At 38.8% G+C, this 16771-nt stretch overlaps 1 protein-coding gene across 8 annotated transcripts in view; it reads right to left on the reverse strand.

The window, feature by feature from the left end:
• PHF20L1 (PHD finger protein 20 like 1) overlaps positions 1-16771 on the reverse strand; it is a 66235-nt gene that overhangs the window by 39463 nt on the left and 10001 nt on the right. For 5 of the 8 annotated variants that reach the window (XM_060775888.2, XM_060775894.2, XM_060775893.2 and 2 more), the window contains exons 3-7: positions 12814-12985; positions 12465-12549; positions 10437-10525; positions 3750-3812; positions 243-450 (exon numbers count right to left, since the gene is read on the reverse strand). In XM_060775888.2, the coding sequence (XP_060631871.2) occupies positions 243-450; positions 3750-3812; positions 10437-10525; positions 12465-12549; positions 12814-12985 (617 nt within the window). The remainder of the gene's footprint in view (positions 1-242; positions 451-3749; positions 3813-10436; positions 10526-12464; positions 12550-12813; positions 12986-16771) is intronic. The other 3 variants (XM_060775891.2, XM_060775892.2, XM_060775895.2) reach the window with 1 other exon arrangement.

Here is a 16771-nt window from a genome sequence, read left to right on the forward strand (position 1 = left end):
TTATTTATTTGTTAACTGTGGTATATCTCTATTCATGACTTCCCAAGCTTTAAATGAAAGTTTGATAGCATCTCATAAAACATTAGTTTTGTGTTGATTTATCCATCTATTGATGATCCAGAAAAACATAAAAACAGGATCTGTTGAGAAACCACGCTCCGCAAATAAGTTATTCCTTACATTCACAACTACTGTTTCACAAATACAAACACATTTTCGTGGAACATAAAAGTTTGTAGTACCAAATGTCTCACTGGATGTAGATTGTTCTTCCTTCTTCTGAACTTCCTGGACAATGGTTGAGGTTGAGGTTTCTTCCTTCCTTGAAGGTACTTTAAACCACTTTCGATCCTCTTTGTCTTTATTGCTGTTTGCACTGGTCCGTGGTTTGACTCCTGCTTTGTTTTTTGCTGCTGCCACTGCTGCAGCTTTAACCAAAGCTATCCAGTCCTTAAGAAAGAAAGGGGAAAAATCAAAATCAACTAGATAAAAATAAAATCCAGACATGGGGGAAAGTCTTCAAAAGAAAGATCTCGGAATGATCAAAGACGGTAGCGTTAGGTTGGTATATTGGTGTACTCTGCATTTCGAGATCTATACTAGACATCTCTCTCCAGATTCTTAATCACAAACTACCCCTATTCAGAAAATTCCTCAGATATTGCTTCTAGAAATGACTGATTTGTGTGGTTATAGATGTCTCGGTTGGGCTAGAGAACTCTCTAGATCAGTGATTCCCAAGCTATAATCCTCCAGGTGTTTTGAACTTCCAACTTCCAGAAATTGCTTTGGCCAATAATTAGTGATACTAGGAGCTGAAATCCAAAACTCCTGGAAAACCAGAATTTGAGGAAACAGTACTCTAAGAGTCCATACTGCAGGCAATCCCAGAAACATCCAACTTACAAATCCCTCCTAGTTAAGAACAGGGGTAAGACAACAGGAAGAGAGAAAAGTCTACACCTTGGAAGGGAAATTCACTCCAGAAAGAGTTATCATGGAGAAAAGGTGTCTCCACTGAAGCTTTATCACCAATACACAGCAAACTAAATTTTTCAATATCCAGTTATCACGGAAAAGGAAGTGAAATCTACTACCCAAAGCTAAAAGTGTGTGTGTGTGTGTGTGTGTATATATATATATATATACACACACACACACACACACACACACACACACACACTTCAAAGAGACTTCTTCTGACTTACAAATTCAAGTTAACAACAAACCTATAGAACCTGTTTTGTTTGTAACTTGAGTGCTGCCTAAAGATGCTATACCAAAGGTCTTTGTTCCATATCTCAAAGCATACACATTAAAAATAACGCCTCAAACAATAAAAGTGTGTCTTTAAACCCCAAACTGAGAAAATACAGCAACTACAAAGGCCCGGTGGCAATATGTTACATTTCATTAATCTATTTTTAGTATTTCACAACACGTTGTCTCACACCACCAAAACCAAAGAACCTTCAAGTCTTAATTTAAAAGGTGAAGGCTTCCCCTGACATTAAGTCTGGTCGTGTCCGACTCTGGGGGGTAGTGCTTATCTCCATTTCTAAGCCAAAGAGCCAGTGTTGTCCATAGACACCTCCTAGGTCACGTGGCCAGCATGACTGCATGGAGTGCCGTTACCTTCTCGCAGAGAGGTTGGTACCTATCAATCTACTCTCATTTGCATGTTTTCAAACTGCTAGGTTGGCAGAAGCTGGGCCTAACAGCGGGAGCTCAACCCGCTCCCTGGCTTTGAACCACCAACCTTTCGGTCAGCAAGTTCAGCAGCTCAGCAATGTAACCCACTGCGCCACAAGTTTTAATTTAAAGCACTTCAAAACAGAATGCACATGCAATGAAATGAGGCCTGATACATGAATGCATTATAGATAAGACAGCTATTAGTTGAGAATGGGTTTAAGACAATTGTGAAATGGAATGAACCATTCTAGAGCATACTGGTGAAGGAAATCCCTAAGGTGGTTTACCTATTTTGAGAACCGACTATTAAAAAGTCCTAAGTGGTCACCTCCCTTTATGGTCAGTCCCAAGGAAGATGTACAGCAACTCATTCTAATTAGCTCTTAGACACGGGTTATTACAAGAATCAGTGGTGCCATGTGGTTCTGAAAGGTTTATGGGAAATCATCATAGCGCACTCCTTGCTAGACTGCTTGCGTTAAAACACACGAAATACAAAATATTACATCATCTGAGCTTTCTCTCATAGATATTTCTCTCAAAGCTATTTCAAACCTGCAGACTTGTCACTGAAAGAGAGAACACAGTCTGTGTATAGAACATATTTGTGCCACAATCACATTACTTGTCATCTGCTCATACCATGATTCCCTCCAATGCACCTAAGATCAAAGTTTGAAAAGGATTCCCAATTCACTTGTAGGAACTGTAAAGGAGTTCATGTCAATCCTCTGACACTTATACCTTTACATTTCTCTGCAACAAGTGTTTGCCATACATACATTGAATTCTATAAGCATACACACCAAAGACTATGATAGACAAAGCAACTAAACTGGAGAATGAACACACAATACAGTACTTTGTTTCAAAGTCATAAGTACTCATACTACAAATGACAAGAAATCATAAACCAGATTTGAGGAACCAATTACTATCCAACACAGGGAAGTTTTCCCTGTTTCTACCAAAATATGTATATATGGAACTTGGACAACCTGATCCTCTTGATCTTCCTCTCTGAAAACCTGGAATTTTAACCACTTCAGCCATAGTCTTTTTGTTTACATAGAAGATCCTTCTCCAAACTCACACAAAACTGGTATTTCTATTAATATCAAACCATTACCACTTTGATAGGAGATGCAGTGGCTCAATGGGTTAAACCCTTGTGCCAGGTGAACTGCTACCTGAAGGTCGGCAGTTCAAATCTGGGGAGTGGAGTAAGCTCCCATCAGTCACCTCCAGCTTCCCATGTGGGGACATGAAAGAAGCCTCTCACAGGATGATAACACATCCGGGCATCCCCTGGACAACGTCCCTGCAGACGGCAAATTCTCTCACACCAGAAGCGACTTGTAGTTTCTCAAGCCACTTCTGACACGAAAAAACCCCACTTTGATATTATTAGGTGTTTTGATTTTCTTTCTATTCTTAAAGGTCTGCATCCCACACTCCTAGAATGACTGAAACAGCAAGCCAAGAGATTCTATGTTTGGCTACTTACAAAGAATAACGTCTACAAAGTGACTGAAAAATGTGACCCTGAGCCAAAGTGCTGAAAAATGCATCAACTAGCAACAGTTAGAAATAAGCCTAGATCCTCAGCTGCTATGTATAACTTTTTGCTACTTAAAGCAATTTTGCTAGATATACATTTCATATCTCTCATCCTTACAAGTAGGAAGGCAAAACACTAAGGCTTCACTACTTCCTAGGTTCCTAGTATCTTTTATTCCTAATACACCCACAACTCTTTGAGTTCCATATTCAGATTTTAGTCCAGTATAACATAAGTGTTTATTCTCACCTGAAACGTTACCTGTACCTGAAACACTATCCATCCACAGCTCACCCAAATCAATATTGAACTGCTTGCTCTCACCTTCTGGGGATCTACACAGTTCTGCCCCACCTCTCTCACAGTTCTCATTTTCCAGCTATTGCCACCTCTTCTGCTGCTTCGCGCCCCATCACGTTTTCATGGCTTCTCCTCAGCTTCTGCTTCCTGTGTGCAAGAGCCCTCCCTCTCTTTCAAATCCCTCAAAACTCACTTCATCAGGCTTGTTATCCGTCACTAATCTCAGCTCCGGTGCTATCTGCTGCCTCTCGCACGCCTAATTATATTGAAGATAAAACACAAATATGGAAACGTAAGACAAGTCATCATAAATATCTCACCACTAGCAGACTCCATTCAGTATAGTTTTCTACGGTAGTCCTTCCTCCCTCGCTTATCTTAATCCAAATCCAACAATAAAACCCTTTTTTAAACAGCGTCTTGCAAAATCTAACAAAAAACAAACATGGATACAGATATTCTGCCTTGCGTCCTCTCACATACATGGTAAAAAAAACCCCCAACCACATAAAACTAAGTATTTCGGTACTAAAAGATCAGTCATGCAAAAGGGAAGCTACCACTGCTAAATTAAGCAGAATTTATTACAAATTCTAAGATAACAGGAATAGTATTTCTATAGAATACTAATTTGGTCATGAATGTGTATAAATAATGCTGTACCATTACCAACTTACTTTCAAGTAAATTGGGGGGGAGAGTCAGAAAACTGAATGAATAAACTAAATACATTTAATATGGTTCTGAAATTACATAAATTTACAGTTTCAAGAGTGCAATATTGTAACACACCACTTATGTTCCAAGAATCATTTCTGTTTCACACATAACACATTGAAAAGAGGTCTTGTAGCAGGGTTGTTGTCGGTTTTTCGGGCTGTATAGCCATGTTCTAGAAGCATCGTTTCCTGACATTTCGCATGCATCTCTGGCAGGCATCCTCAAAGATTGTGAGGTCTGTTGGAAACTATGAAAATTGGGTTTATATATCTGTGGAAAGTCCAGGGTGGGAGAAATAACTCTTGTCTGTTGGAGCTAAGTGTGGATGTTTCAATTGGCCACCTTGATTAGAATTTAATGGTCTAGCAGTTTCAAGGTGTGACTTCTTACTGCCTGGGGGAATCCTTTGTTGAGAGATGATTAGCTGTCCTTGATTGTTTCTTGTCTAGAGTTGTCCAGTTTTTGAGCGTTGTTCTTTATTTACTGTTATGATTTTAGAGGTTTTTTTAATACTGGTAGCCAGATTTTGTTCATTTTCATGGTTTCTTCCTTTCTGTTGAAATCTCCACTTGCTTGTGGATTTCAATGGCTTCTCTGTGTAGCCTGACATGGTGGTTGAGTGGTCCAGCATTTCTGTGTTCTCAAATAATATGCTATGTCCAGGTTGGTTCATCAGGTGCTCTGCTATGGTTGACTTCTCTGGTTGAAATAGTCTTCAGTGCCATTCATGTTCCTTGATTCATGTTTGGGCATTGCATTTGGTGGGCCTGTTCACAGCTGGATGGTATACAGTAGACTGCTGCAGAGCTGAGAGGATCTTGTAGCATCTTAAAAGACGAACTGGGAGAACGAAGTTGGAGGCTTAACCTATTGAAGACTAGCTCAACTTCCTCAGATGCAACACCACATTGTTGGAGATACACATACTTAAAAAATTGCGACAACACTTCATTTTCATAGTCCAGTTAAATGGAATGAGACTGCTGGTTGTGGCAGCCTTGTCATACCACTAGAAGGTATCCTTACATTTAGTTATTTATGTCAAGTATTTATATCCTGGCCCTTTAGGCACAAGATTTCCAGAGTGACACACAAACAGTTAATTCAACAGCCCCTACCCTCAGGCTTACAATCTAAACCAAAGGACACACAAGGGTAAACGGATGAGGAGGGGAGCAGCTAAGTCCAGCGGCAGCCTTGCAAATATCTATTCAGTATGGGATGATGCCAAGGTGACCTTGCTGTAGGTGAAATAAGTTACATTACCTCTGCCAGAATAGCAAAAGCAGAGGCTCCAGAGCAAGTAGAGATGTTGGCTTTCCATTTGGCCAGTGCTGGGCCCAAATCATATGAACGTTTTGTTCTGAGATAATATTTCATCATGCTAAATGTACAGCGTGACTACATCATGCCTAGGATTTGCTATTCCTTTTCCTGCAATTGGCTCAATTAAAGGGAGGGAGGGGGAGAATTCATAAGTCCTATGGATTCCCTTTGTACAGGAAATGAACATCAATCTCTCCAGAGACCCCTGTGTCCTGATGCAGCCAGAGTTCCTTCCTAATGGAAAGGATGTTCAGCTCAGACTCCCCGTATGGAAAGATTAATGATATCAGGAAAACCTTCCATGATAAGAATTTGAACAATGTCATATTCAGTAGTCCAAACTATGGTTTTCTTTAGGATTTCAGTTTCTTGAGGAAATCTTACATGAGAAATCTTGGGACTGTGGCAGGAGATGAAGGAAGCTCTGCTGAAAATTTTCTTGATGCTACCCAAAGTGTGAAGATGAGGTGTGTAGGTGGCACCTAGAATTATGGTGGAGAGTCCAATATTTGCTGCTGTAGGTTTACCTTCTTCTCTTTGGCCTTTAGTAAACATTCTCCACAGGACCTCATATATTCCATTGGTTGAGCTTCTGTGGAAGCCGAACACTTGTCTACCATCTTGTCCACATATGTTTGGAGGTGAATGGGAAGGTTTGGCTACTCGAGAATCAGACATCCAGTTGTAACCAGGCAGGGTCCCATTTGTTGTAGTTCAGTCCATGGTTGTGGCTGATATCAATATAAATGGGGAATTGGATCATGGGAACTCTGGGCCTGCAAGTCAACAGATTTTAAGTCCTGAAAATGATCAGCTTGTGTCTCCTGCAGTTAATGACGGTCACATTCCAGAGAGGTGCCGATATATTGCAGAAGAGTCGTTCTCTAGGAAAACAAGTTCAGAGATTGAAATCCCAGGTGGAGAGAATAATGAGTTGCAAGATAATGAGCTGGTTGATAGGAGACTCCGTTTTCGTGCTGCTCAACAGAATCTACAAAAATCACAGCACTTGTTAGAGAAGAGACCTGTATCAGGAAGTCATGGGAGGAGGCATGATTTCATGTGTTTATTAGAGAGACCAAGGGGATTTTCCAGCCAGTCCATTCAACGTTAATAATTAAAGCAACAGCTCTTGCCAAGTCCTAGTTCACCTTTCTGAGGGAATTCTAGTTTCATGTCTTTGCTCCTGTTTCATGCTTCCAAGTTTGAAGGATGGTTCCTGGATTTTTGTATTGGATTTTATGCTGCCTTGTATTTTTTAGTTTTCTTGCATTTCTGTGCTGGATGTCCTGTTGCTCTGAGATTTTGGATTACTCTTGTACCTTAAACCTCGTGGACTATTTTATACATATAGACTTTGAATTTTTTTACTATTCTGGCTTAAGTGCTTTTATATAACCTTAAATAAACTGCTTTGCTGATCTAACTTGGATGCGAGTGTGGTGGTTAAGTCCAGAGGTTGTTCCAGGCCTGGAGTACAACACCATCAACTGTAAAGATTTTCTTATTCCTTAGATGCCCAGGGTGACTGACATGGCTATACTTTCCAGGCTCCATACTACTTTGAGTCAGTAAGATGTTCTTAGAACTGCTGTAATTCTTTCACTTTGAGATTACAAAGAGTCCATCCCAGCAGTGTAGCGGCTGGAATGTACCAATAGTAGTCCTTTTGGTAGGATGTTCATGTTCTTAGTACTTTGGTTATGAACTCAAAAGAGCCTTGTCAGTTTGTGATCAGCTGGGGTCTCTCAATAGCATTCCAACTCTGGCTGTTCTGGTGTCCAATGTCTGTTGGCTCAGGATCTATTCTCCTTTGCACATGTTGTCTGCTTAGCCAGCCTGCTCTGCAGCTGAGTACTTTCTGCATGCTCCGTGATGATAAGGATTCTACTTTGGCTTCTATCTTGTTTTGTAGGCAACTTCTGTCCTGCCTGAATGAATATCATCTAAAGTCCATTCCCCACTAACGGGTGGGCATGTATTAGTACTTATCGACCATGTAGTATGTGTTGGAAAGCATTCATAACCAAGATGATACTATTCTAGCCTGTTAATGCTGCGCTATTCATCTTTGGGTGACAATTATCTCTTGGCTATGGTATCTTAGAAGTCAATATCTGTAAGAATACCATGTCTCCTATGTCAGTATACAGTTTCTTTTCTTTTAGCAGGGCTGAAAAGAACCACTAGGAGTGGGTTGTCCTTTAGCTATAACGACAATGCTGCCTGTGGACGGTATCTTTCTGCTATTTTGTTCTGTCATGGAAAGAGAAGCCATTGCAATGATCACCAGTATCCACTTGTCCTTTGGATACTCTCTATGAAGCTTAACATTGTCTCTTCAAGGTCAGAAATAGTATCACATCTGGAAGCTGCTATACAAAAATTTTACATGACCCAACCACTTGCATTGAAAATTAGCCTTTTTATCCATTTTCATGGACAATTAAATGAAGTGTTTTGTGTTCGTTGCAGCTTTTAAAAAAATATACAATGTCCAAGTCTATCAATACTTTTGATATGTAAATAAGTGGCTACTCAAAAATGCATCAGCAAACTATACAAAAGAGTTTCTCAATATGATGGTGATAGACAACAATTTGGACAAATTTCACAAGAGATTTGGCACATTCATGAAGAAGAGGATATGAATAGCTACAGTTAATGGTAGGTGTGCAATCCTTTAAAATTGGAAGCAATATATTATGAACAAGAAAGCACTACTGCACACATGGCTATTGTATGGCATCTAGCTGACCATAGTTAAAAACAATAGAAGTCTACCAAGGGAAAGAAATTTTGATTCAGCAAGGCTCTACTTACACCCTTACATTTTACGTACAAAACAGATTTTTATGCAAAAAAATAGCTTATGTAACTATAATTCTGTGTTTGTTAGAAAGACCTTTTTATTTTAAAGTGCAGTTGCTGTTGTTGTTCAAATCAACTCTGTCTTATGAGCACCCTACCATAGAGTTTTCCTGGCAAGATTTATTCGGAAGAGTCTTGCCATAGTCTTCCTCCACGGCTGAGAAAGTGTGACTCGCTCAAGGTTATCTAGTGGGTTTCCATGGCTGAGCAGAGATCTGACCTCTGGTGTCTAGCGTTGTAGTCCAATGCTCAAACAACTACACCACACTAGCTCACTCTTTATGATTTACATCACGTGACGGTTCATTTCACACAAAATGTCATTTCTCAGAAGATGCGCTTTGCAGAAATAATAAGATGCTTCTCTGCATTGTTACTGTCTGTTCATCTATAATGTATAATCTGTAACTGTTTAGAATTAAACAAGTTCCACTTTCTTGTGTAAGCTTTTTACAGTCTACAGTACATAGAAGATACTTATTTTCACATAGATTTTAAACATCCAAACAGAATTTAAGTAGGAAGATAGGAACCACCCTCAAGCTGGACAGGTTCAGAGGATCCCAATAAGTCAGTGATCAATATGAGCCCTTGCTTATCTGCTACCAAAGTTTTCCTGATAATTCAAACAGCTAAAGTGGATAAATAAATTACAGAACTCCACTTCCTGTCTTTATATCATCGACTCTGAGCTATATCTTTCCACTTGTTTCTTTTCTAACCAAATGGGAAAATCATTTGTTTTATGATTTTACATAGAAAAGAACATTTCTATAAATGCCAGAGAAGAGAAAGATATCAAAGACGACAAAAGTATGTATGTTCGGATGACACAAGAATTTGCTTAGCCATCGTCACTGTAAATACAGAAAACCATTATTTCTATGCTTCCCAGTTTTGCCCTATTGTTTTGCCTAAATCAGGGGTCCTCAAACTTTTTAAACAGAGGGCCAGGTCAGAGTCCCTCAAACTGTTGGAAGGCCGGATTATAATTTGAAATAAACATGAATGAATTCCTATGCACAGTGCACATATCTTATTTGTAGTGCAAAAACACTTTAAAATAATACAATAATTAAAATGAAGAACAATTTTAACAAATATAAACTTATTAGTATTTCAGTGGGAAGTGTTGGCCTGCTTTTGGCTGACGAGATAGGATTGTTGTTGTTGTTGTTGTTGTTGTTGTGTGCTTTCAAGTAGTTTCAGACTTAGGCTGACCCTGAGTGACAACCGGGTAAATGACCTTGGAGGACCGTATCTGGCCCCCGGGCCTTAGTTTGAGGACCCCTGGTGTAACGGACCATTGATCATGGTGGCCAGAGGATTTGGAAATGATAGCCCAAAACAAGAGAAGCAGCAAAGCTCAGCAACCCATGATCTAGTTCGATTTGCAACAGATGTTACAGGTCTCAAACAATTTTTGTACTCCTATGGAAGGACACACTGTTTGGGTTATTTTACATATAAAGCACCATGTACCTCAAGGGCACTATATAAATAAATGATGATTATGCTAATAGTAGCAGCACTATTTTCTACTTGTGTGAACAGTTAGTGATAGTATCTAGATGTAAAACTTTCTTCCCTTATTCCTTCTTGGAGAGAAAGCATTATATACACAACTAGGTCAGAAAATGCCCTTCTCACCTCAAAACCTGAGTGAGAAATGGCTGCTAAGTAAAAATGCCATGTCTAAGAATGAAGAAATGTAAGTAAAAAAACAAATAATCAAAACTGGCACCTCTCTTTAAAAAATTACAAAAAGGAAATATCCCCTTTGGTCCAAATACCAAATTCCCAAGGGGTTTAAAGAAGGATAAGGGTTTGCTTCCTCACTATCAATGCAATCTGGGCTCAGGGCCATAAATAGCAAGATGGCTGAAATTACTGTGGGCAAATTCGTTAGGAAAAAATAATAGATTCAGAAATTAATACAAAAATTATCTGAAAATTCACTTGCCTGCCCTTTGGCATCTTCCGGCATGGATTTGACATGCATTCTTTTAAGACAACGAATCACTCCGTCATAGAACTGTACAGTGAACGTTCCTAGAATGCAGCAAGAGAAAATCTCAGTATTAGATTTTTGTAGAATGCCATTTCAAGACGCACATCATATAATCCTATTTCTGTCAAAAATGTTCCTAATTACATTGACTCATTACTTCTGTCAATAAAACACTCTAGATTTTATTCTCATATCAATTTTAAAATCACATAAGAGATTAGCAAGCATTAAGACGCATTTTTATAAAGATCAAACAGTGAAGAACTTATAAACAGAATAGATACATTAAATAACTAATCCCAAAGGATTGCCTGGTCTGCTACCAGGCTGCTAGTCTGTTATTGGGCACAACTGAAAGTGCTGGCTTTTGCCTATAAATCCCAACACAGTTCCAGTCCAGCTTACCACTCCAAAAGTATCTCCCTTTATGAACCAGTTTGAGTGCAAAGATCTGCAAGGGAGGTCCTGCTCTTGGTCCTGCCACCTTTGCAGGTGCAAATGGTGAGGACAAGAGACAGGGCCTTCTCGGTGGGGGCCCTCAACTGTGGAACTCCCTCCCCAGTGAGATTAGATCAGCCCCCTCCCTCCTAGTATTCAGAAGGGCTTGGCCTCATGTTAGCCACCGCAAGTTCCCATTGGGGAGATGGTGGTGGGGTATAAATAAAGATTATTATTATTATTACTAAAACCTGGCCATGAAAGCATTTTGTGAGTGATAGTACTACTGAAGCAGCTAAATGATAACCATGGGACTGGTGCAATGTTTATATGTTTTATGTTCATCTTATGATGTACCTTTGAATAGTTTTTAATGGTTTTTAATGGTTTTAATTCATATTTATATGTTACTAATTTAGTTATGTTATGTATTGCTTTTATATATATGTTCGGCATTGAATTTTTGCTATTTAGTCACGTTGTACACCACTCTGGGTCCCCCCAGGGATGAGAAGAAGGTATAGAAATGCAATCAATCAATCAATTAATCAATAATAACTTTATTTTTATATCCCGCCACCATCTCCCCAAAGGGACTCAGGGCAGCTTACAAGTGGGACCAAGCCCAATAATAACAAAGTTAATCAAGTAAAAACACATTTGAAAATACAATAGACATATAACAATTTAATTAAACAGTAAAGCATAAAAACATCATGAAATAAATAAAAAACAACCTCAACAACCAAAATCAGGAAGAGAATGAGCATATCAAAATTAGAGAGGGCGGGGGCTGGGCATGGGCTTGTGCAAAAACAGATTATAGGGCCAGGATTGGGGGTAAAGTGCTGAGTCCAATCTGATAGTCAATTAGGTCTGGGCAATCATAAACAGGACTTGACCATTTGGAAAGGCACACTGAAACATCTGGACAGTGCTAGCCTAATCTCCCTGGGGAGGGAGTTCCAGAGCCAGAGGGCCACCACCGAGAAAGCCCTCTTTCTCATCCCCACCAACCATGCTTGTGACGGTGGCTGGAGTGAGAGAAGGGCCTCCCCAGCAGATCTTAGGATCCATGCCAGTTCATAGGGGGAAATGCAGTTGCGAAGATAACTAAGTCACATTACTGTCCCCTAACATGGTCAAATCTTTTAAGATTTCTGCTATCTGCATAACACTGCCATGCATTATTTCAGTAATCTTTACAATAAACATTACCCCCAGGTACTTGTAAAGTGGTATTGCTCCTTGACTCTGGGATTTTTGGCTAAAGAATTGTGCCTTCCCTAATGTCCTTAATAACTTCCCAGCAGACGTGAGATCTGGACAATTTCCTGTTCCACAGCTTTGTGTTATCACTATAATACATTTTCAGATTCTGAAAATACTGATATGTCACCCACAGATCATAACAAATCCAGTTTTCATTTCTCTGAAGTTTCTCAAAGGTACATGGATACTGTTGCGAAAATAATACTACATCATATGAACCTTCAGTGTGACCCAAAGAACAGATCTTATCTACCATAGAGTTATACAAACCTTCTTTGTTAATTGCTTCTATCTTCGCAGGATAGTATCGACAGTCTGTCCAGCGAGCTAGAACCTCTTCTCCAGGTTTAAAATCCTGTTTTATGAGAAAGTTTAAGAACATAGTGAACTATATATTCATACATTTTCTAAATATTGAGCTATTAAGTATATACTGGACTATAAATATTGAGCACTTAAGAACATACAAAGAATCAACATTCAAAATCTGACTATTGTTATTAAGCACTTATGATTTATGTGTCTGTGTGGATTCTGTTTCCCTGACTGTTTATAATTATGACTCAGGACTTCAATATGAAAACATTCATAAGATGATACAGTATGCTTGAATACTTACAATGAATTCATCATCATCTTTCAAACCCTCTTTCCTTAGAGATGGCCTTTCAAGAGGGCGCAACCGATTGCTGTCCCAGTAAATCCATTCATCATAACGATGACTCCAGCGCTCAAAGTGGACAAGCATCTTCCCCTCCTCATAGTCTATCTTTTCGATTCGTGACGGATACCTTCAAAAAGTGGAAGATGTTGTTTCAGGGGGGTTGATATGCAAAAGGAGGGGGAAGAAATGACTTGACTGTCCTTTTGGCTTTCTTGTGAGCTATTAGCATTATTCGCATTTAAGCCTCATATATTCAGTCATGAAGGTCTCCATCATCTATCTCAGGCACACATAGTAAATTGCAACCATAGAAATGTCTCCAAAACAGTTTGAAACATGTGCATCCAGAATATTTTTGTATTTCCACAAGTAATATAGAATTATAGACTTACATATCACTTTTAGAACTCTAGCTAAATAGATCTTCTGAAAAAAATTGGATGACACATACAGCTTATCACCTCTTGTCCACTCTAAACATCTATGAAGAACCCAATTAAATTAAGTGTTAACATACAGTGATTATAACACTGCTGATAATGAAGAGACATATGCAGTTCACGTTTGTATATGTTGAAAACATTAGTCATAAATGGACATAATATGAATGAGAAACAGTAGAACTCTGGCAGGAAAAAATGCCATGGTGACTCAGCCAGGACATACATATTTTGCTTATTAAATGGATATATAAATGAACTTTGTGTCTTCTGCACTGCACTCATTTTGCCTCTTTCTTCCTGTGTGCACTGAATGTTGTCCAAGCTAATTCATCACAACCTCTCATCATGGCTAAATCAGGAGACAAAGTTCCCAAGGTGGGAACAACTATGATAAATCCACATAGGAAGTCAATAATTATTGACTGTTTGTTTTATTATGTATATATTGAGGCATCAAATTGCTGCCGACTGGAAGCTGCCCTCAGTTCCCACTCCGGGGGTTGAGAAGGGCAGGGTACAAATATTCAAAATAAATAAATAATAAGTCTTCTACAGTGGTGATGCTAAGAAGGAAAAGGGCAGCTCAATGACTATGCAGACTTAACTATAAACTTCATCTGTTTTAAGGCTGCAGTGTTGGAGGCCATTGTGGGGCAAACCATGTGTTTAATGGAAGATAGCACAAGTAGTTTGGCTTTTCTGCAGCTCATGAGCACAGGTATCCATTGCTTTGGTGCAATAATGGGTGTCGTGTTTGCACATTGATATTATTTGCTTCTGCCACAGTGATCAAACACAGTGATAAGCTGAAGGATGCCAGAAGGTCTATTGGAACTCATAAACTTGGTCTGAGTATCTGACAGAAACTGGACTATTACAGCAAAAATATAGAAAAAATATTTTATTTATTTATTTATTTACTTTATTTGTATATCGCTGTTCTCAGCCCTTAGGCGACTCACAGCGGTTAACAACAATAGCAGCAAAAATTCAATGCTAACAACAACAGGATATTTAAAAACAATTAACACAATAACAGATTAAGCAATTAACACAATAACCATTCACTGGCGTCTCATAACTGAAAACATGATCCAAACTCATCATCCATTGTTCCGTTCCTATATTCATTGCACTGCCTATTCAAACGCCTGTTCAAATAACCAGGTTTTGTTGAATAACGACAACATCGTCAACCATACACTCCTGATCATCCTGATCATGTATATGTGAACCAGCTCTCTATCTTTTGGTATGCAAATCATGCTTGCACTTTGTCTATGCATCTAATACTTTGTCTAACCATCTAATACAAAAAGATAAGCTAACATTTCTATAAGTAATCTCTTAAAATGCATAACATCTGAAAATTGTTAAGTAAATGCTGTTAATTCAAGTTCTTTGTTATAGATATAAAAACTGGACACAATCAAATGTATTTTTCAATTGTATTTTAATATATCTTTAAATGTTGATACCTTTGTTTTTCATTCCTCATTAAACTTCTAAGACTGAAGACGGCACTTAAAATCTATATAAGCTAGTTGAGACTCTTATGAGCAGTAAAATATGAAATAGTAGACAATGATAAAAATATAATCAGAATTTAATTAAAAACAGATACATATGGCAGAAACAAATGTATACGCCAGAACACAGGAGTTATTAATTAATTTTAACTGGTAACCAGCCAAATGTTCATTATTTTGGCCATGCATGCCTTACAAGTATAAGGGAATAGCAAGTAGTTTTCTAACTTTTCAAAAGCATCTCTGTCTTGCTAGCCAGTGCTCACTTCTACCATATATATGCAATCAGATGAATATCTATTTACAAGCCTAACCTAGCACAAGATTGTAAACACAATATGTTTTGAAAATACATAGATAAAAATATAAGACCATTAGGACACACACTCGTATATTCAGCTCCACTGGCTGCCTATTAGCTTCCGGGCACAATTCAAATTGCTGGTATTAACCTATAAAGCTCTAAACCATTCCGGCCCAGTTTACCTGTTCAAACGTATCTCCCTCTATGAACCACCAAGGACCTTAAGATCATCCAGCGAGGCCCTTGAGAACATAAGATTTAGGCTGAATGGATCCAAACCCCTATATATTTAAATGTTTTGTTCTCAAACCACTAGGTGAAGAACTACAAGAGACAGGACTTGAAATCATGTCCAACTTGAGATACAAAACTATATGTTACAGTCTAACTTAACATCATGTCATGTGCAATGAGCCAGCATATATACAAGGGTTATCTGGAAAGTAAGATTACAAGGCATGTAGATCTCATGGGGAATTTTCATGGGGGAAGTTGGTATCACTGTTGTGTAGCAGGAAGCCAAGTGAAGCAAATGAGCAGTGCCAGTCGTTAGTAGCTCACTGACCGGCATTGTGGTGAAGGTTAGAGATGAGTGTCCTCATTCCGTTAACCTATCTCCTTCATGCACACCGCTCATGCAACACAATAGATGTTGACTTCATTTGGTTGGGATATTTTAAGCCACCCCTCTCACAGCCCCAATCTCACACCCAGTGACTATCATCTGTTCACTAAACCGAAGGAACACCTGGGTGGAAAACACTTTTCCCACGACAACAGGGTGAAAATCGAAGTGACGAACTGGATGAAAAAGGGGACGGGAGATTTCTATGACATAGGCATCAAAAAACTTGTCGCATGGATGACAAAATGTACTGAACTAAATTGTGATTGTGTGGAAAAAAATGCAATACCTATGCTATAATCCATCTACGTTTTATTAAAATGTATTCATTTTTTGTATTTAAAAAAAATCTTGTAACCTTACTTTCCAGATATCACTACACATAATTAAGCAAACATTTAATCCCAACATTGCACACTATCCTGCACTCAGGAATGGAAGAGACCATTGCTATTTCTAATTCATTGCACAAATCACTTCCAGCTTTGGCCAGATTTCATCCATTCACAATAAAACACCTCTCTGCTGTCTTAGTTTGCCATTACTAGAGTATTTTGGGAATATTTTGGGATTCCTGCTCCTTGTAGATACTGCGGGAGTGATCCAAATCTGCACCAATCTAAGTGACTAGGACAGATAATCATCATCATCATTATTTATATTCTGCCCTATCTCCCCGGAGGGACTCAGGGCAGATTCCAAACTTAAAAGGCAAACATTCAATGCCTGAACCTAGTAACGAAAATTGACAACCCAACATATACAACACCTAAAATTAAATGAAAAATGCAACCTATCATATTACACATGAAACAAAACATCAAACAGAAGCATCAATTTCACAGATGGGGTCTGGGTGCTAGGAGAAACTCAGAGAGATGCAAGTGAAAGAGAAGGAAAGAAGCAGGGACGGGGCACAGATAAAACTCTCTCCCTACATGCAACCTCTTGAACAATTTCACACGCATGGGAAGGGCCTCAAACAAGGGTGTCTGAAGAACAACTTACTAAT

This window comes from Anolis sagrei, chromosome 4 (genome assembly GCF_037176765.1).
Source record: "Anolis sagrei isolate rAnoSag1 chromosome 4, rAnoSag1.mat, whole genome shotgun sequence".
NCBI classification, from domain to species: domain Eukaryota; kingdom Metazoa; phylum Chordata; class Lepidosauria; order Squamata; family Dactyloidae; genus Anolis; species Anolis sagrei.